Raw genomic sequence first — 17,513 nt, 5'->3', positions numbered from 1 at the left:
TGGGATTTTTCTTCACACTTCATAACCATATTACATCAACTCGTTGTTGAGAAGAAGAACCCCACCATGAGTTATGTATGGTTTTTGTTTCCTTTAGTTAAAATATCTATTCTTGATTAACACAACATATCATACTTTTAGTTGCTCTTATATATACCAAATTTACTTGTCATTATCAAAATCAATTCATATGGTTGGATGTCCCTAGTTCAAAGTTATGATTCGCATTACTACATTATCTTGAAATGTGGTGAAATTCTAACTAATAATTACGAGTGACGGGAATAAGAACGGTGTCGTTTTCTGGCTGCCACAGCTGCGACAAAAAAAAGTGTCGTTGAAAATAAAACAAGAATAAAGAAATGACGTGCACGTATAGCGACTTTAAAGATCCACCGCACATCAGAGAAAACATTTAGCTGTCTTATCTATCTGAAATATACGATTCAACCCACATGAACTTGTCTCCGTTTGGGCCCAAATTTTTATTTAAGTAGTCTCTCTGATTACATTTGTGAAATTTTAGAAAACAAAAGAAAAAAGGCCACGTGAGTTGTCGTAAGGGACTAGTAGTAAAAACAGAGGAGGAGGTCCATACCTTAACATGACCCACTACTCTGAAAAGAGAAAATCTCACTTTTCTTTCTTTCTTCTCCAAATGATTCTCAATAAGAGTAATAATTTGAGACAGATTACATTAAAGTCAGTCATGTCATGGGACCTTAATACATTTTAAGGAGACTTGTTCTTATTTGTTTCTTTAACTCATGTCAGAATAAAATAATGAGTTCTACAAAACTATTTTTGTATGATACAAGACCGTATTGGAAAGTGGAAACACTATAATCATTCATAGGACCGGTCTAACATCATTACTAGCTCTAAGACAGAAACTTAAACAAGAAACTAAGTCTCATTAATATTTACCTAGATTTGTTTTTATCTTAATTTTTGGATTAATACTAGAAAAATTTATAGGGAAATAAAAGAAACACAAGTTGCATGCAAAATAAGTGACGAGGGAAGAGTCACTTCAATCAATCTCGTCTGTGTAACTGTACACTTCATCGCTTAGCTGTGCTGATCTATCTGTCTCACTGTTTATGAGTGGGGAACTTTCTAATTCCAATAACCAATGTAAGCTTTTGTTTCTATTTTTCTATAATAAAAATATCATACATATATATACTTATTTAATTTCTTTTATAACGACTGATACCATAATTTAGGTGTAGAAAGATTGGGGAAAAAAAATTATACATTTGTGATACTTACAAATATAGAAAACTTATAAAACATCTGGGATGATGGCCGTGAAGTGACCAAACGCTTAATACATTCTCAAGTTCAAATCATTATCAGTTTTATCACTATCAGACATCTGGATATATATATTGCAAGTGGACTTAATAAAACAAAATATATATAAATTATAAATAGTACTATTTATTTTATGTTTGGGGGATATTAAAATTTTTAAACACTAATCGAAATTAGAAAATGAAAAGACTAAACAGAAGCTACTACTTTCAAACACAAAACAGAAACATCACTCATTCGAAAAGTGTAAATATTAACGGGCTTAACATTAATGCACTACTTTAGCGGGCTTGAAAAAATGAGGCCCAAACAGTCTCTTTCAAAGACTACCGCCATCAAAAACGGACTGAAAAACTTTATACTACCGCCTGTAATTGGTAATAATTTCGTTATACTTCCTTACTTTAAAATTTGATTAAATCAACCCCCAATTCAATTGATTATCAAAGGGACTGCAAGACTCAAAAACTACCTAAAAGACATTAGTCTCTTCCTCGAGCCATTGGGTGATTTTCCAGATGCATAACTGAATGGAGCAGAACTTCCAAGTCTTTTCCAAGAATGCGTTGCATTAACAGTTGCTTATCCAAATCTTCGAGACAACTGGTGATCCTCATACCCATTTGATTTTTGGAAGCTTCTTCGGCTTCCAGTACAATCTCAGCCGTCCATTGAGAGTTATCTACGGTTGCATCGTTTAGCCTGGAAAGAAAAAAAGAGAGTTAACAAGTAACAATGTGATTCAACAAAGAACTAAGAAAAGCTTTAGGGATTTTTGAATCAAAAACCATATAAGACTGGTTTTTCTTCAGTTATACTTACTCTTCCAGTATAGAATCTGCTTCCTTCAGGTCTTTCAATCTAAATAAAACGTCAACAGTGTCCTCATTAACCCTAGTAAGCCCTTCGAGAGGGCCAATCGAAAAGCACATCGAGTGTATCAATGAATCAGCTGTTTTCGAGTTTAGATTACCAATCCTTATAACGAGTACTGAAGAGAGTGTATTGGAGGTCGCAGAACCCTTGGAGATAGTTTCGTTTTCCGGCTCAGAACTGGGACTGATTTTCTTTTGAGATTTGGATTTCTGATCTTGAACTTGAGACGATGACTTAGTTGGCTTGGAGAATGAAACCTTTGAATCTGTAGCATCTTTTGCTGGTGAAGATGCATTTGCTTCCGTCTTCTTCTTGCCATTTACTTTCTGGTAAGAAAATGGATTAAGGACAATTATGAGCATTCGAAATCTTTTCGAATCAAACATTGCTACTTAAAATCAAATATTGTAAACGTACATACCCAAGAAACTTCTGGCTTTTCAGTCAACAACTTTGGTTTGGAAATAGAATCAGAAGCTAGCTCCTGCTTCTTCGTTTTCTTTTTCTTATTGCCTTTAGTTTTCTGGCAAAACAAACAAACTCAGCTCAACTAAGAAAATATAATCTTTTTTGGATAAAACCAGAGCTGCGTGAAGCACGTCGCTGACTATCCTAAGGATAGATACAGTGAACACAGAAGAAGATCTCAATGACGATTAAAAATCGTACCAGAGATATCACTGGCTTCTCAGTTAACATCTTCACAATCACATTCTCATCCACTTCTTTTTCTACAGGACCCAACTCTGAGAAATAATCATCCTCAAGATGACTAAATAACGCAGGTGCATGAGTTTTCACTCCTGCAGATAAAGAATCAAAGGCAAAACCATTATCAAGAGCACAAATTTGTTATATTCTCAATCACCAAAGTTCTGGTTAACAAGCGTACCTACATCAGATTCTGATGTACAACACTGTGGAGAACTATGAAATCCGCAGTTGAACAGTTTGATTCCTACTCCATTTCCAGATAATTTCAAGCTATTCAGAATCCGATTTCCATCACTGAATCTACCAACAAGAAGAAACTCAAATGCAATTGTTTCTAAGCTTAAGATATCTAAAACCCTAACGAAACCATGTCAAGCAACCAAAAACACTGACGAAAGTGAGAAATACGAAATCAAACCTCACCTATCTTGTGAAATACGCTTCGAAATCGCTGCAATTTCACCTGAGAAACTCCGAATTAGCCATTGCGAAAAGTGTCATTTTCCAGATATTCAAATATCTGAAAATCTCTCGAAAGAGCAAGGATTGATACAAGAAATTAACGAATAACGTACAATATCGGCTGTAAGATGAGCTGTGTCTTCCATGGAACAAAGTTTTGAGAGAAGCTCGTACACTCACCGCCGCAAACATCGTAGTCGCTCCGCCGGGAAGAAAGAGAGGAGAAGAAGTTGGTCTAACGCCGATTGAATATTATCAAACGACGCCGTATTGATGGCCTGTTTATCTTACTAGGTCTGTTTTATTGGGCCTAGAGGCTTCTTCGTACCCATTGTTAAAACGATTTATTGTGCTCTCTTACCGACAAATGTGTGCAATTGTCTGGTTGGTTTATAGGCCATTTTTGGGCCCTTTAAAATGATAGTACAATAAATTCCATTTTAATACCATTGCCGACAAAAAAAATATATATATATTAATACCATTCTTTTTTTTGTTAGCCGCTAATCGTATTACTGCTTCTATTGATATATTTCATTATTTTGGGTATATATACAGTTACCGTTTCTAACTTTCTATTAATCTAACTCATGAGTTAACCAATAGGAATTTAACATTATCATCAATAATTTGTTTGTACTAGAGAGCTTTACATTTTCTGCATTTACATGATGTAAACAATTTTGTATTATTTATTTTTTCTGCGTTTTATAGTTCTGTATATGATGTACATAATTTTGTATTACAATTGTTTTTCTTTCTTCTACTATAGTACCATGTCGGCATATGAAATGCGTCCGATAGTTTGCGGTTAATTCGTAGAAATGGTCCATCGGTCCCATGAACTTAATAAGATTTTATTCTATGTAAATAAGTATTGAAGTATCATTTAGTCACCCGGTAAAAAAAGGGGAAATAAATAAGAGAGACAAAAGTGCATGGCATCACGTGAGGCATTACAAAAGTGACAATGACAATGGACCAAATCGTACTTCTAAGCGAAAGATAGCGACCCTCGTTATGTGTTTTTGTTTCTTCCTCAATTACTATTTACTAAAACGTCTACTCTACGCTTAGGAACAATATCATCCTTTTAAAAGAAACGAGAGAGTCTGAATTAGTCGTATAAGTTGTGGCAACTGGCAAGGCTCCTATTAAGCTTTTAGAGCATCTCCAATGGAGAGAGCTCATGGAGAGGTTTTCTCAATTTTTTTTGATTAAATTTCAACAAAAATTACAAGAGAACTTTTGCTTATTTTTTTTTTAGTTTTTCATATTCCAATGACAGATTCTCTCTAATGGGGTTCTCTGAAAAAAACTATTCTTTTAAAATTATTTTATTTACTAAAACTTAATAATTATTGCAAATCATAAAATATTAAATATACATTGTTTTCATTTTTCAAACATTTTAAAATAGATTTGAAAAAAGAACAAAAATTTAAGTGTTTTTTGGTTCTTTAAACTTGTGGTTATGTATTTTGGTTCTTAAACTTATGGTTAAAGTGTTTTGCTTCTTAAACTTGTAGATAAAGTTTTGAAAATTTGTGATTATGTGTTTAAGTGTTATGGTTAAAATTTGGTTACAACAAATATATAGCAAAGAGTTCGAACATAAAAGAACATTTGAGTGTATGAACATAAAACTTCCATCACAATAACGTGAAGAGAACTCTAAATCATTAGTTGTTTATCAAGAAACAAAGCTTAATACACACGATTTAAGGTTCACTCTTAGAGGAATTTCATCAAACACGTACTAGACATCAATTCTATTTTACAATTCCACTCAAATAGAAACTTTATTAAAAGCCAAACCTAAGCTAACCTCAATGCAATGAACCAAATCCCATTTCTTGTTCAAAGTGTCAATCCAACCATGATCAAGAACCATAGAGTTACCATAAGTAATCTCAGTTACCTCGGCATCAAAACAGAGACTGCATCGGAAATGACCATTTGTCTGAATGATTCATTGGTTGACGGAGCAAGCATAAACAAATAGTTACCATAGCCTGCATTTTAGAGGGCTCAAATGAGACTAGTATGGCTTCACATTTACTCCATAGATAAGTTAAAGGAAAAAAAACAGAGTGATCAGTAAAAGGAAAACAGACCCGTGGACTTGAAAATTCCTTTGGGGTCGACCTCTGTCATAGCTCGAGCAGAGGCTTCAGCCCCATCTAGAACTTCCGATAATGTTCACCTTTACAACAACATTCATCTTGTTACCCTTTATACTTCCTCTGTGAACCTAAGAAAGCAAATAAATGATATTGTCTTAGTATAAACATAACCAGAGTTTGACAATGTTGCTACAATTCCACGTCAAGAGATAATAATTCTACGGCAAGAGTAGCTAATTCTAGAAAGCATTATGACCAGATTATCTTCCTCAATTACAACATAAATATACAGCTTCATTATGGGTCCATCACCAAGACCTTCTGCTTTACAAGCTCCTAAATACTCTAACTCAATCATGTTTACTTAATTGTTAAGTTTCCACCATAATCTATAATACCTGAGCAATAGAAGCATAACCAAGAGGCTTTTCATCAAATTTTCAAAGTTGAATCGCATCAAACGGCGTCGCAGGAGCTTGATCACACGAAATTACAAGCTTTTAAAACCACGAAGCTCGAACCCAGAATTGAAAAGAGTGTTGCCATAGACGAAAGCTATCGGAGATCTTTTCCTGAATATCTTTGAAATCGAAACCCACGCATTTTTATTTTCTTTTGGTGAACAAATTGGTTTCAGTTTGTGTATCTTGATTTCAGTTTCAAAGAAAAGATATCAAATGCGAAAAGTTTTCAGAAGAAACGATGATTGGGCTTTGCATCTTTTGGTCAATTTCGTTTGGGCAGAGAGGAGAAAGAAGATAGAACAGAACGCGCACACATTTATTTTTTTGTTGAAATTGAAAACCCAATCACATGTTGCCACATCGACGGTTCTCTCAAATTCTCAAAACTCTCTCCAGAAAGCCGACTCTCTTGATTTTTATCAGTTTTAATTTATTTTTATTGTCATTAAACAAGAGAGCCCAACAATTTTTTGATTACATCCTCTCGTTGGAGATGGTCTTATAGCTTTTAATCAAAATTCAAAACGTTCATTAATTACCACTTTACCAGTGAACATTTACACACAAAAAAGAGTTGTGGTTGGCGACATGCTTTGAAATTTGCTCGGGTTTTGGTCTATTATTAGTCTATCAGAGAAACTTGTTTCTTTGAAATACTTCCACCTAGAATGCAACTAGCAAGTGTTGGACTATGTACCAATAGTGAGAATTGCTGATTCACAATATGGAACTGAATTTTATTTATATTTTTTTTGTATTTTAAATTTCTTATTATATTTGTATACATATATACGAAAGTCGAAAGATTACTTAAGTTGGCTATCAATGGTGTAATCATCAATGGATCGCTTATATGTAATTGAACTAAGAAGATCGACTTTATTTTGTTTATTTGCCACCGCCAAAATCGTATTTACACATGAAAAGAAATAAAAAAGAATATAAATACATTTAAAACTAAAAAACGAACGCTAGGGGACAAACATGTTCTATTGACAAACCGACCAGATCCTGCCACGTGGGGTCTTTGCTAAAATCTAACGGAGAAAAAGGCATATGCATGGTGTCAAATCTTTCAAGACAAAAGCCAAGCAGCCATCTTGTTTTCTTCGTCAATATCCAACGGTTCTCCAAAGTCGTTGGAGTCCCTTTGTCTGATCTCAGATTCCATTTCCTCTCCATCTAACAGCCTCGACAAAACCGAATCAAGATCCTCTTTTTCGTCCCAAAGGGTTTGACCTTCTCTCCATACAAAGTCCCAGTCAACGAAATCATCAGCCATCGTTTCGATATTTTTGTGCCCAACTGACATCCCTCCATATGGCTCAGAGTTTTTTACGTTGTTCGACTCACATGAGGACACGTGGACAGCATGAGAGTCGTCCAATAGAAAACAAGAATCGAAAATGTCGTCATTGAGACACAAAGCTCCATCGTCGCCATTAATGCTTGGGTTACAATCGCCATCGTCTCCATAACCACATGGTCCTAAACCGGGTTCCTCTGCTCCACTTAAGCTACTACTTGACAACACCATTAATGCGTCTTCTTTGTCTCCCTCTCCATTCTCTATTGTCGTAGTTGGCAAAACGATGTCACTTTTGTTTGCTTTAAAAGAATTAGGGGTTTTGTGGTTTTTAGGGTTTAGGATAAATTTGGGTTTCATGGCGGATCTGCTGGTTCTTCCAGGTCTACGCTTAGGAGGCGGAGGCGCATTCTCGACGGTATTGGCGACAGTTGGTTTTCTGAAGTAACCGTGGAGTTTACGGCTGAGATGAGAATTCCAATAGTTTTTTATTTCGTTGTCTGTTCTTCCCGGTAGATTGCTCGCAATTGTTGACCACCTGCAATTTAATTAGCGTTGACGCTATTCTTATTTTTTGTTGTAAAAACGTTTTTTTTCACGACGTTACACAGCAACAGTTTGATTTATGATTTCACGTGATAGTGTACTTTTTCTATTGGAAATATATCGACATTAATAAACTTTTGTTCAAATGAAAAAGTTACCTGGTTCCCAAAGTGGAATGCAGTTTAACAATGACGTCCTCTTCTTCGGGAGTTATGTTTCCTCTCTTGATGTCTGATCTCAAATAGTTTATCCATCTCAATCTACAGCTCTTTCCACATCTCTTTAGCCCTTTTTAAAATGTACGTCAGATTTTAATTAAGGCATAATAATGCCTGCAGCGATTACTCATCTTTTCCTAAATATTGAAATAAATTATCGTTTTATTTGTGATGTTACAGTCCATATATACATGTAAATAAAACAAGAAGGCAATTTGGTCTGAATTATCAATAAACACTTTATGTACTTTAAAATATTATGCATTCCTTATAGAAACTGATACATTAAATAGAAAAAAAAAAAATCAAGTCTCTATTTTAATTTTTTTTACAACTCATGGTGTATAATTGAACCGTACGTAAGATTAATTAACTTCTCGATGCATATAGATTCTCTTATAAATTTTGACCAAACAAAAAAACTATCTTATGAGATGCATGCGATAGTCGAGAGACAGAGTACTGTATAGATAAAAAAAACTTTACCGGCATTTTTGGGAAGAGAACGCCATGATCCTTCGCCGTTGGACTGAATGTAGTCGGAGAGAGTCCGGTCTTCCTCCGCCGTCCAGCGCCCCTTCTTAATTCCTACCTTCTCACAGCACGGCGCCCTTCCCATTCTCTCGGCCGGCGATTATTAAAAATCACTCACTTCACTTGTTCCTAAAGTCAATCACTAGAGAAAGAGATTATTTAAAGAGAAGTAAAGTGACGACACAACAAAAAGTGATTGGTTTAGTATTAAATATTTATAGGAGTGACATGCAAGAATAGAGAGGAGTGGGTTATATATTCAGGTGATAGAACGAGCCACGTTTGTCTATGTTGAAACAAAAGTCGTAGGCGCTCATCATAGGTCGAGAGCTACTAACCAGCTGTCCAGCTGGGTCGTCCTAGTGTCTCTAATTAGATGCTAACTATAGTTTTTAAATACTAGTTATACATTTTTTTTTTTTTTAAATACTAGTTATACATTTATTATTTCTGACTTGTTTCTAATCATACTGCTCAATTCGGATTCAGTTAATCATCTAACAATTAATAAAATCATAAGCGTAATACTTTCTCAATATTTTACTTCGTATCGTGGAAAATATGTAAACACCAATTTTATTTAGTTTACTATTGTCAGCAACGTTTCTTTATTTTTCAATGGACAGTAAAATGGTATTAGTGGGGGATCGGGACCACTCGTGTGAGATGTCTAGTTATTATTGTATGTCTAGTAAATAATGTTTCGTCGAAGATGCGAAGAATCAAGAGACCTGACATATGACATGATTGTCCAAACCAGTCTATGTTTCTTTGCATGTAATTAATAAGCAACAAAATATGTATTTATTACTTAACCACCTTTTTTTGTTTTATACTCCAGTAGTGTTTAACCAATGCACAACGTAATGTGTGACTAAGATAGTCTAGATTATATAAAGATTAAAGAAATAAATTTTCTCATAGCAGCGGTTTTGTCATTATATTAACAAGTTTAATATGGTAGGTACAAAATCCATAATGCATAAATATGCAAAACTAGTTTGGATCTGGCCTCCCCAGATCGGTTTACATAAAACAATCTCGATTTTGTATGGGCCCAGTAACCTAGGGTTTTTAATCGGGTTAGGCCACATTTATTGAATAACAATCGTAGGGGAGTTACAGGCCCGCTTCATTATTAATGCGCCTTGTATAGATTATATGAGTATAACGACGTCGTACTCATTAAAGTCGACGAAAAGAACAGTCAGCGATTCGACGTTGGTTTATCCACGTGGCTAATATTTATTGGTTACGATCGTCAGAGACTTAATCCTGATTGGTTAAGCATTGCAGTGTACACGTAACCCGACCACGAGGCTCGAGTTTTGGAATCGTTTCCACGAAAACAAGTAGAGAGAGTGATTCGAGTTTTCCAATCATAAAAATCAGCGAAGAAGATCTTCGTTCTTGTTCATTCTGTGAGGTTTCATTGTTAAAATCGAAACGAATCTCAGGTTGGAGTAATCCTTGGGAGAGATCCGATTTCCGTTTCCATGGCGATTCGGTGGTCGGAGCTGTGTATCGTACTGTTCGCTCTTTCCTACGCCATCTGCGTCCTTGCCGGGTAAGAACATCTTTCGATTCCTTCAGAAATGTGTGGAAAATGTGAATGCTTAGAAAATCTGTGTTGTGGATTTAGGAAGAGTTACTACGATGTGTTGCAAGTCCCGAAAGGTGCATCTGATGAACAGATCAAGAGAGCTTATAGGAAACTAGCTTTGAAGTATCATCCCGATAAGAATCAAGGAAATGAGGAAGCGACTCGCAAATTCGCTGAGATCAACAATGGTATTTTCGTTTTGCAACTTGTGTGATTCTGCTCTCTTTGTTAACTCACCCGTTTTTAGTTTTGAGAATTGACGTATTGGTGTTTGATGTAATAGCTTATGAAGTGTTATCGGATGAGGAGAAGAGGGAGATATATAACAAGTATGGTGAAGAGGGACTTAAACAGTTTTCTGCAAATGGAGGAAGAGGAGGAGGAGGAGGCGGCATGAATATGCAGGACATCTTCAGCTCGTAAGTTTTCTGCAAATGGTAACTCTTTAGGATCCAACTAGAGGTACAAGATACAGGGTCACTAGGATCTGTCTGATCTTCTATCCTGTTGAACCCATCTTAACATAGAATTCGTGTGAGTTTTATTTATTGATAGTGGATACAATTGAATTTGGTAATGTTAAGGGACTTTACTCTGTAGCGTGAATAGTTCCTAAATTTGGATAACGTTTTACATTTGTGTTTAAAGAAGGGACTTTACTCTGTAGCGTGAATAGTTCCTAAATTTGGATAATGTTTTACATTTGTGTTTAAAGGGTGCAGATTGCTAATTTGCAGAGATTATTGATGTGTTTAATAGGTTTTTTGGTGGAGGTTCGATGGAGGAAGAAGAGAAGGTTGTCAAGGGGGATGACGTAATTGTGGAACTTGAGGCAACTCTAGAAGATTTGTACATGGGAGGCTCTATGAAGGTATGTTAAGCTCCGTGTCAGGATGTTATTGTCATCACTAATACATGTTACTCATCTGGGAAATGTTACTTTGATCCAAATGTACTAGAATCAATAGAAATTTGTAAACTAGATTTCATAGTGTCATTCAGACATTCTTTAGGTTCAGTTCAGGCGATGTTTTGGTTAGAGTAGACAGTTTTTTTTTTTACATTAATGCAAATAAAAGAAATTGCATTAAGTTCTCAGTGAGAATGTTCCACATTGAACTATCAGGTATGGAGGGAAAAGAATGTGATAAAACCAGCTCCTGGAAAGAGAAAGTGTAACTGCAGGAACGAGGTCTATCACAGACAAATTGGTCCTGGAATGTTCCAACAGATGACAGAGCAGGTAAAGGACGGATATGTTCAATTGTCACAGATGGTCTTGTTCCAACCTAATTACTGTTTAACGACGTATCCTCTTCTTCCCCTCAGGTCTGTGACAAATGCCCTAATGTCAAATACGAACGGGAGGGATACTTTGTGACAGTTGATATCGAGAAAGGAATGAAAGATGGAGAAGTAAGTATCGAACTTCTACTACCCTCATTGTAAAATCAATCGAAACTACGTTTCATAGTAGCTCTTTAATTCATTTTGATTTATTTATGAGCTTATCGATTTTTCCGATCTTAGTTTCTAAATACCAAATACTTTTCAGGAAGTGTCTTTCTATGAAGACGGCGAACCCATTCTTGACGGTGACCCTGGTGACCTTAAGGTTAGCCTCTTCCCTAAATTTCACTATCCTTGACTTCACTAAACATCAAAATCAGAGAGAATAAACCATTGTTGTACATTTCGCAGTTCCGAATCAGAACTGCACCACATGCCCGTTTCAGAAGGGATGGCAACGATCTACACATGAACGTGAACATTACACTGGTAAATAAATTCAACAAACTACTCTTATATCAGTATCTCTACATCATAGACCAACAATTGATTCATTTTTCTGATTCCACCAAATCTCTTTTCTTCAGGTTGAGGCGCTAGTTGGTTTTGAGAAATCATTCAAACACTTGGATGATCACGAAGTTGACATCAGTTCCAAGGTAACACTAATATCTTTCCCCATACACGCAAAACACTTGAAACAATGACCATCAATTATCATCTTATGGGTTAAATATTGTGTGGCGACAACAGGGAATTACAAAGCCGAAGGAAGTAAAGAAGTTCAAAGGAGAAGGGATGCCACTTCACTACAGCACAAAGAAAGGCAACCTCTTTGTCACTTTTGAGGTTTTGTTTCCGTCTTCTCTCACTGACGATCAGAAGAAGAAGATTAAAGAAGTCTTTGCTTAGTGCTCTTCTCTCGCTTTCGCTCTCTCTCTCTTTAGAAGTTTGGGGATTAAAGAGAAGAACATGTGATGGTCCTAATGTATAACATGATTAGGTTTTAATATAGAAAGAAAAAAGATATGGGGAGACAAAGTCGGAAGGACGTTTTGATCAAGTTGTCATTTTTGTTTGCTCTTTGTTAATCATATTAGTGCATATTCATGATCCAAATACGATTTGAATTATTTCTGTGAATCCTATTTCGAATACTCTTTTTTTGTGCGCTAGTTACGTTATCACATAAATAATAATGAAAACACTTGTGTCTCTTTTAATTAGGCGATGGAGTTAGGTTTTAGTTGTTGCGATGAAACTAATAGAGTCCAACAACCTGATTTTGTTCCAAGATACGTGGGAGACTCAAACAAGTTCTTTAGGCGCTTTCATCTTCCACGTGTCCTCCATATAGCTCTACCCAGAAAGATCCCTTAAATTACTCAAAAATTGCAAACTTTATATAATAAACCCAAAAAATCAATCGGAATTAAAACTTGAAATCAAACCAGCAAATACATTTATTAACCTTTCCAGTTTCCAGAGAAGTAGTAGTAAAATTCTGAAATTGATGCGGTGGGGCATCCATTAAGGCGTGTTAAAGTTGGTTCACCAGCTTTGTAACATACATAACACATCCATCGCTATCAAAGGAAGATTTGATCGGACGAGGAAGCTGAGAAAAAAACAAAAACGACAAGAGATTCATTCAAACTTGCACGCCAACGCCGGATTATTCCCGGTGTATACGTATTTTATACGGTTCTATTTAGGAAGAAGAAGAAGAAGAAGAAGAAGAAGAGGAAATTTTAAGGAAAGAGTTTTTGTTTGAATTGGAATGGAGGGTGTTTTCTTAAAAATGTCGGTGGTTGGAGTATCTCCGATGATACCGGTGGGACCTTCTTCTTTCATATGCGCCATCGGAGGCTCTGTTGAGGAGAAATCAACGGCTGCTTCTCTGCCGCGTTGGGTTTCCCTTCGTCGTCTTCGTCCGCTTGAGTTTCTTCGGATCGGTGGTAAGAGAGAGGAAAAGGGAACGGTAAGAGACGACGACGCCGTTTTGTTGGAGAGAAGGGACCGGAACCGCAACGAAAACGATAACGGAAACTGGGTTTTGAAAATTTTGGAGGTTGGATCAATCTGGAAAGGGAAGAGACAACGATCAGGTGGCGGTGGCGGTGGAGAAGAGGACGAGGAAGAGGAAGTTGCTGAGCCTAAGAAGAAGGAAGATTTATGTGAGGAATGCGATTTCTGCAGGATCGATGATGATGATGAAGACGAAGAAAAGGAGAAGACAGTGTTTGAGTTCTCGGAGATGTTAAGCAAAATTCCTGTTGAAGATGCTCAGATGTTTGCCAAATTGTCGTTTCTGGGGAATTTGGCTTATTCAATCCCTAAAATCAAGGTGACGAGATTGCGTGAGATTATAATAAAAGTCTCAATTCTGTGTTTCTGTATCTGATCCTTATTAGTTTTGACATTTGTTGCAGCCTGAGAATCTGTTGAAATATCAGAAACTGAGATTCGTTACATCCTCAATTGAGAAGAGGATGAGTCTTAAGGTTGAAGAGAACAACAATGGCGAGGAAGATGAGGAGAAGAAGAAGCTAATCAACCCTGCTGTTGCTTACAGAATCGCTGCTTCTGCAGCCTCTCGTCTCTTTTCCCATTCTAAGTCTGTGCTTCCTTTTGGATCATCTAAACGTCAAGACAACGAAGAAGCTTCTCTACTGGCTACTGCTGATTCGGTTACTGCAGTCGTGGCAGCCAAAGAGGAAGTTAAGCAGGCCGTCGCAGATGATCTCAAATCAAACCGTTCACCGCCTTGTGAGTGGTTTGTATGTGATGATGATAAAAGCGGCACCAGGTTCTTCTTTATTCAGGTAATTTGCTCTTTGTAATCTTTGATTGGTCTTACATTTGTCAAAAGATGGATATCTTAAGAAAGGAACTCAATACCCTACAGGGATCAGATTCACTGGCCTCATGGCAAGCTAACCTTCTGTTCGAGCCTGTTCCATTTGAGGACCTTGATGTGCTTGTTCACAGAGGCATATACGAAGCTGCAAAAGGAATATACGAACAGATGTTACCAGAAGTTCATGCCCACCTCAATTCCCGTGGCAAGAACCGTGCTTTTCTCAGGTTTAGTGGACATTCTCTAGGCGGAAGCTTGTCATTGTTAGTGAACCTCATGCTTCTGATAAGAGGTCAAGTCCCTGCTTCTTCTCTGCTTCCAGTGATCACTTTTGGTTCGCCTTGCATCATGTGCGGAGGCGATAGGCTTCTTCAGAAACTTGGTTTGCCTAAGAGTCATCTTCTCGGAATCTCAATGCATAGAGATATTGTTCCTCGAGCATTCTCCTGCAATTACCCTAACCGAGCCGCAAAGCTTCTCAAGGCATTGAATGGAAACTTCCGGAACCATCCTTGTCTGAATAACCAGGTAAAAATGTGAAAAACATCTTAAGCTGTTTGCTTCAGATCGTTGTTTCTTGGCTTACTCTGTTTGGCTTATTCTGCAGAATGTATTGTATTCTCCAATGGGGAAGCTTCTAATTCTGCAACCATCCGAGAGATTCTCTCCCCCACACCCCCTGCTTCCTCCCGGAAGTGGTCTCTATCTCTTAGCATCTAAGAATACCGATGAAACAGAGAAAAGTCTAAGGGCTGCAAAGATTCTCTTCTTTAACTCACCACACCCCCTAGAGATTCTCAGTGATCGTCGTTCTTACGGGTCGGAAGGAAAAATCAAAAGAAACCATGACATGAGCTCTTACCTGAAGGCCTTGAGGCATGTGATCCGGAAGGAGCTGAAGCAGATGAAAGCTGAGCGGGATCAATGGCTGCGCAAGTTCTTTATTATAAACATTTTATTTAGTGGGAGAGATTCTTTGAAACTCATAACAAGATTCGTGGCATCAAGGAGTAGTCAACTAGTGATCATCTTCTTTCTCCCAATTAGATTGTTAATAATGAGTGTCTACAGTGTGGTCTTTCACCATTCACAAGCACATTTTAGTTTCTTCAAGTGAAGCAGCTTAGGCCTATTCTGTAATAGAATCTATCAAACATGGATTATTTTTAGAGAAAGACAGGAAGTATCTTCGTACAAGAGTGCTTGGTAACAATTTCTTTCATGATTTCACTGAAATATGTTTGGAGTCTGACACAATCTTACAAAGGGATTGGCGAGGAAATGCAAGAGATTTATTCATTAAGGGGGCGTAAAAGGTCAGACCTTTGTGACAAGATGAGTATTGAGGAGGAAACTAGAGATTCAACTTCCCAGCTAGATACCAAGAATGCATAGCAAGGCTTCCAAATGAAAAGATGTTAGCAAGGGATGATAACCCGTGAATCATTCCAAACTTCTTGTTCATAGCAGCTAGCTTTGGGATACTCTTTGCCTTTTCTCTGTTCTTGGACCAACCAACTTCATCTCCAATGTTGTTTTCCCTCTCTACTTTGTGCCTTTGTTTCATCATCTACATACACCAAAGCAAAGGCCATTGACTGGTTCATTAGGATCTTGTATGCATTTTTCTATGCAATTGGAGGGGAATAGCCACTTACATCGATGGTCATGGGAGTGAAGACAAACAAATTGGTGAGATTGAAAGCAAAAGCGGATAGGAGAAACCCTATCTGATATTTCTCGACCGTAGAAGATGACTTCCATGGATGCAAATAACCAAAAGCAGAGAGTGAAATTGCGCAGCAAGAACCAACCAAAGTGAAGTAAGCTGGAAACAACTTGCTCTGAAGATTACCAAACTGATGCCTCGGTAAATTCCTGATCAGTCAATAGAAGAGAGAAAAATAAATCACACAGAATCCAAATTGATTGGATAGAGATAGAGATGCGTACTTGAACATGATGATTCCTCCGATGAAGGTAGCCCAGAGAGCAGCTCCCCAAGCTGTAGCGAAACTGAGTAGATGAGCTAGCTTCAGGAATATCGAAATCTTCGCCGAATTCTCTCCATTCGTCAACGATCCGAATGTCTCCGGCGAGAATATAACTCCGACGGCTAAGGACGCCACCACTACTAAGAAACTGGTATACCAACCCATTGCCGATGATTATTTTTCCCGATCACTCTTTCTCGAATTTTGAAGCTGAGATCAGAAGAAGCGACACGTTTTCTAAACGTCGAATTGAGTTTCGGTAGGTAGTTGCTATTGGCATTGACTAAAGTACCCCTTGACTTGTATAACTATATGTCGCACATATTCAATTTGCTTCTTTTTCTTTTTTGGGGCCAAAGACAAAAGGCCTATTATAGGTGTTCGGTCCATTATCCACAATCGAAATTGTCGTTTTTTCTGCCAGCAACAATATTACAAGTTAACCAGCTAGAATTGATTCTTTTTGTCGACCAAGATTGTCATAATATGAAAAGCCCATTAAAGGGTTGTACAAGTGATGAAAAGTTCAGCCCAACGCCATAAGTTTACAAAGACATAAGGTTAAGAAAATTTGGTAGAGAAAAAACCTCTTTACTACTAACTCATCATTATAATTGCTTTTATAAAACCAAAGTTTGATAATCAGGAGGTTCAAAGTCAAAACTTGTAATCTCCAAGATGGTGGATAAGAGTGGATTTTAATTTTCTCCAAAAAAGAAATTGAATCATATTGTTTGTTTTTGCCTTTATGACCACTATTCCAATTTTTTTTCTTTTTTTTTTTGTAATCCACTAAAATTGCAAACCACTCTAATAGTATCACAGTAAATGTCTTGTCTTACTGGTAGTGGTATAGTAGTAGTATTAGATATTCGATTTGGCTAAAAAGAATAGTCATTATTCTAAACATCGTGTTTTAAATATTCTAGATGTATTCAGTAGTGGTTGTTGGATAAACTATGACATGTTCAACATCTATGCTTGTAAGGTACTTCAGATCTGAAAACTCGATCTAATTTCTGTCATCCACTAAATATAATATAACCAGTTGATATTCTGATTCTTTGAAGCTGAGAGCTTGGAGCAAAGTCGAGAGACTATTTTTTGTATAGGCCTTTTTAATCTTAAAAAGTGCTTAGATTATGATTCTTGAAGACGTTTATTCTCACTGGAGATGTTTTAAGTGAGTCTGTAATTTTT

The 17,513-nt window shown here is 36.8% G+C and overlaps 6 protein-coding genes and 5 long non-coding RNA genes across 20 annotated transcripts; 6 read left to right on the top strand and 5 right to left on the bottom strand.

The window, feature by feature from the left end:
• Positions 1–1,459: 1,459 nt before the first annotated feature.
• On the bottom strand, positions 1,460–3,753 carry AT3G62620 (sucrose-phosphatase-like protein). 10 transcript variants are annotated; one of them, NM_116127.4, is made up of 7 exons: positions 3,486–3,753; positions 3,334–3,373; positions 3,089–3,210; positions 2,866–2,999; positions 2,618–2,719; positions 2,143–2,522; positions 1,460–2,022 (listed from the first exon to the last, which is right to left on the bottom strand). In NM_116127.4, exons 1-7 carry the CDS (start codon positions 3,562–3,564, stop codon positions 1,803–1,805), a joined length of 1,077 nt encoding a protein of 358 aa, NP_191821.2. In that variant the 5' UTR covers positions 3,565–3,753; the 3' UTR covers positions 1,460–1,802. The 10 variants fall into 10 exon arrangements, with proteins under 10 accessions (NP_191821.2, NP_001326933.1, NP_001326937.1 ...); NM_001340167.1 differs by having other exon boundaries at positions 1,513–2,022; positions 3,334–3,361; positions 3,486–3,661; NM_001203235.1 differs by having other exon boundaries at positions 1,743–2,022; positions 2,878–2,999; positions 3,486–3,633.
• Positions 3,754–5,318: 1,565 nt separating this feature from the next.
• AT3G09845 lies at positions 5,319–5,564 on the top strand. The gene has a single exon (NR_141571.1). It is a non-coding gene; the product is annotated as an other RNA (long non-coding RNA).
• Positions 5,565–6,004: 440 nt separating this feature from the next.
• On the bottom strand, positions 6,005–6,426 carry AT3G09835. The gene has a single exon (NR_141570.1). It is a non-coding gene; the product is annotated as an other RNA (long non-coding RNA).
• AT3G09825 lies at positions 6,221–6,463 on the top strand. The gene has a single exon (NR_141569.1). It is a non-coding gene; the product is annotated as an other RNA (long non-coding RNA).
• A 360-nt stretch (positions 6,464–6,823) lies between these two features.
• On the bottom strand, positions 6,824–8,779 carry MYB11 (myb domain protein 11). Its single transcript, NM_116126.3, has 3 exons — positions 8,519–8,779; positions 7,973–8,102; positions 6,824–7,806 (listed from the first exon to the last, which is right to left on the bottom strand). Exons 1-3 carry the CDS (start codon positions 8,649–8,651, stop codon positions 7,038–7,040), a joined length of 1,032 nt encoding a protein of 343 aa, NP_191820.1. The 5' UTR covers positions 8,652–8,779; the 3' UTR covers positions 6,824–7,037.
• Positions 7,555–8,049, top strand: AT3G62615 (uncharacterized protein; the record flags this gene model as incomplete). The annotated part of the gene is made up of 2 exons (NM_001340160.1): positions 7,555–7,587; positions 7,969–8,049. 2 exons carry the CDS (start codon positions 7,555–7,557, stop codon positions 8,047–8,049), a joined length of 114 nt encoding a protein of 37 aa, NP_001326975.1.
• A 980-nt stretch (positions 8,780–9,759) lies between the features above and the next one.
• On the top strand, positions 9,760–12,630 carry ATERDJ3B (DNAJ heat shock family protein). Its single transcript, NM_116125.3, has 10 exons — positions 9,760–10,133; positions 10,209–10,357; positions 10,453–10,588; positions 10,929–11,040; positions 11,296–11,412; positions 11,499–11,585; positions 11,725–11,784; positions 11,871–11,948; positions 12,047–12,118; positions 12,213–12,630. The coding sequence occupies exons 1-10, from the start codon at positions 10,063–10,065 to the stop codon at positions 12,369–12,371; spliced, it is 1,041 nt and encodes a 346-aa protein (NP_191819.1). The 5' UTR covers positions 9,760–10,062; the 3' UTR covers positions 12,372–12,630.
• Positions 12,631–12,802: 172 nt separating this feature from the next.
• Positions 12,803–13,162, bottom strand: AT3G09815. Its single transcript, NR_141568.1, has one exon. It is a non-coding gene; the product is annotated as an other RNA (long non-coding RNA).
• AT3G62590 (alpha/beta-Hydrolases superfamily protein) lies at positions 12,803–15,491 on the top strand. The gene is made up of 4 exons (NM_116124.3): positions 12,803–13,806; positions 13,892–14,284; positions 14,368–14,847; positions 14,927–15,491. The coding sequence occupies exons 1-4, from the start codon at positions 13,240–13,242 to the stop codon at positions 15,434–15,436; spliced, it is 1,950 nt and encodes a 649-aa protein (NP_567131.1). The 5' UTR covers positions 12,803–13,239; the 3' UTR covers positions 15,437–15,491.
• AT3G62580 (Late embryogenesis abundant protein (LEA) family protein) lies at positions 15,458–16,600 on the bottom strand. The gene is made up of 3 exons (NM_116123.4): positions 16,273–16,600; positions 15,978–16,197; positions 15,458–15,889 (listed from the first exon to the last, which is right to left on the bottom strand). The coding sequence occupies exons 1-3, from the start codon at positions 16,476–16,478 to the stop codon at positions 15,674–15,676; spliced, it is 642 nt and encodes a 213-aa protein (NP_567130.1). The 5' UTR covers positions 16,479–16,600; the 3' UTR covers positions 15,458–15,673.
• On the top strand, positions 15,573–15,959 carry AT3G09795. Its single transcript, NR_141567.1, has one exon. It is a non-coding gene; the product is annotated as an other RNA (long non-coding RNA).
• Positions 16,601–17,513: the final 913 nt, after the last annotated feature.

The sequence above is a fragment of the Arabidopsis thaliana genome, chromosome 3 (genome assembly GCF_000001735.4).
Source record: "Arabidopsis thaliana chromosome 3, partial sequence".
NCBI lineage: Eukaryota > Viridiplantae > Streptophyta > Magnoliopsida > Brassicales > Brassicaceae > Arabidopsis > Arabidopsis thaliana.
This window is presented reverse-complemented; position numbering and strand designations above follow the sequence as displayed.

Excerpts from the sequence above, each read along its gene's own strand:
- ATERDJ3B (NM_116125.3), top strand. The coding sequence starts at position 10,063 with ATGGCGATTCGGTGGTCGGAGCTGTGTATCGTACTGTTCGCTCTTTCC. Across the intron at positions 11,413-11,498 it reads TCCAACAGATGACAGAGCAG|GTCTGTGACAAATGCCCTAA; the intron begins GTAAAGGACGGA and ends TCTTCCCCTCAG. Across the intron at positions 12,119-12,212 it reads AAGTTGACATCAGTTCCAAG|GGAATTACAAAGCCGAAGGA; the intron begins GTAACACTAATA and ends TGGCGACAACAG.
- AT3G62620 (NM_116127.4), bottom strand. The coding sequence starts at position 3,564 with ATGTTTGCGGCGGTGAGTGTACGAGCTTCTCTCAAAACTTTGTTCCAT. Across the intron at positions 3,211-3,333 it reads AAGCGTATTTCACAAGATAG|ATTCAGTGATGGAAATCGGA; the intron begins GTGAGGTTTGAT and ends TCTTGTTGGTAG. Across the intron at positions 2,523-2,617 it reads AAAAGCCAGAAGTTTCTTGG|AAAGTAAATGGCAAGAAGAA; the intron begins GTATGTACGTTT and ends TTTTCTTACCAG.
- AT3G62580 (NM_116123.4), bottom strand. The coding sequence starts at position 16,478 with ATGGGTTGGTATACCAGTTTCTTAGTAGTGGTGGCGTCCTTAGCCGTC. Across the intron at positions 16,198-16,272 it reads GGAGGAATCATCATGTTCAA|GAATTTACCGAGGCATCAGT; the intron begins GTACGCATCTCT and ends TTGACTGATCAG. Across the intron at positions 15,890-15,977 it reads TCACTCCCATGACCATCGAT|ATGATGAAACAAAGGCACAA; the intron begins GTAAGTGGCTAT and ends TGGTGTATGTAG.
- MYB11 (NM_116126.3), bottom strand. The coding sequence starts at position 8,651 with ATGGGAAGGGCGCCGTGCTGTGAGAAGGTAGGAATTAAGAAGGGGCGC. Across the intron at positions 8,103-8,518 it reads TTCTCTTCCCAAAAATGCCG|GGCTAAAGAGATGTGGAAAG; the intron begins GTAAAGTTTTTT and ends CATTTTAAAAAG. Across the intron at positions 7,807-7,972 it reads CATTCCACTTTGGGAACCAG|GTGGTCAACAATTGCGAGCA; the intron begins GTAACTTTTTCA and ends ATTAAATTGCAG.
- AT3G62590 (NM_116124.3), top strand. The coding sequence starts at position 13,240 with ATGGAGGGTGTTTTCTTAAAAATGTCGGTGGTTGGAGTATCTCCGATG. Across the intron at positions 14,285-14,367 it reads CCAGGTTCTTCTTTATTCAG|GGATCAGATTCACTGGCCTC; the intron begins GTAATTTGCTCT and ends AATACCCTACAG. Across the intron at positions 14,848-14,926 it reads ATCCTTGTCTGAATAACCAG|AATGTATTGTATTCTCCAAT; the intron begins GTAAAAATGTGA and ends CTTATTCTGCAG.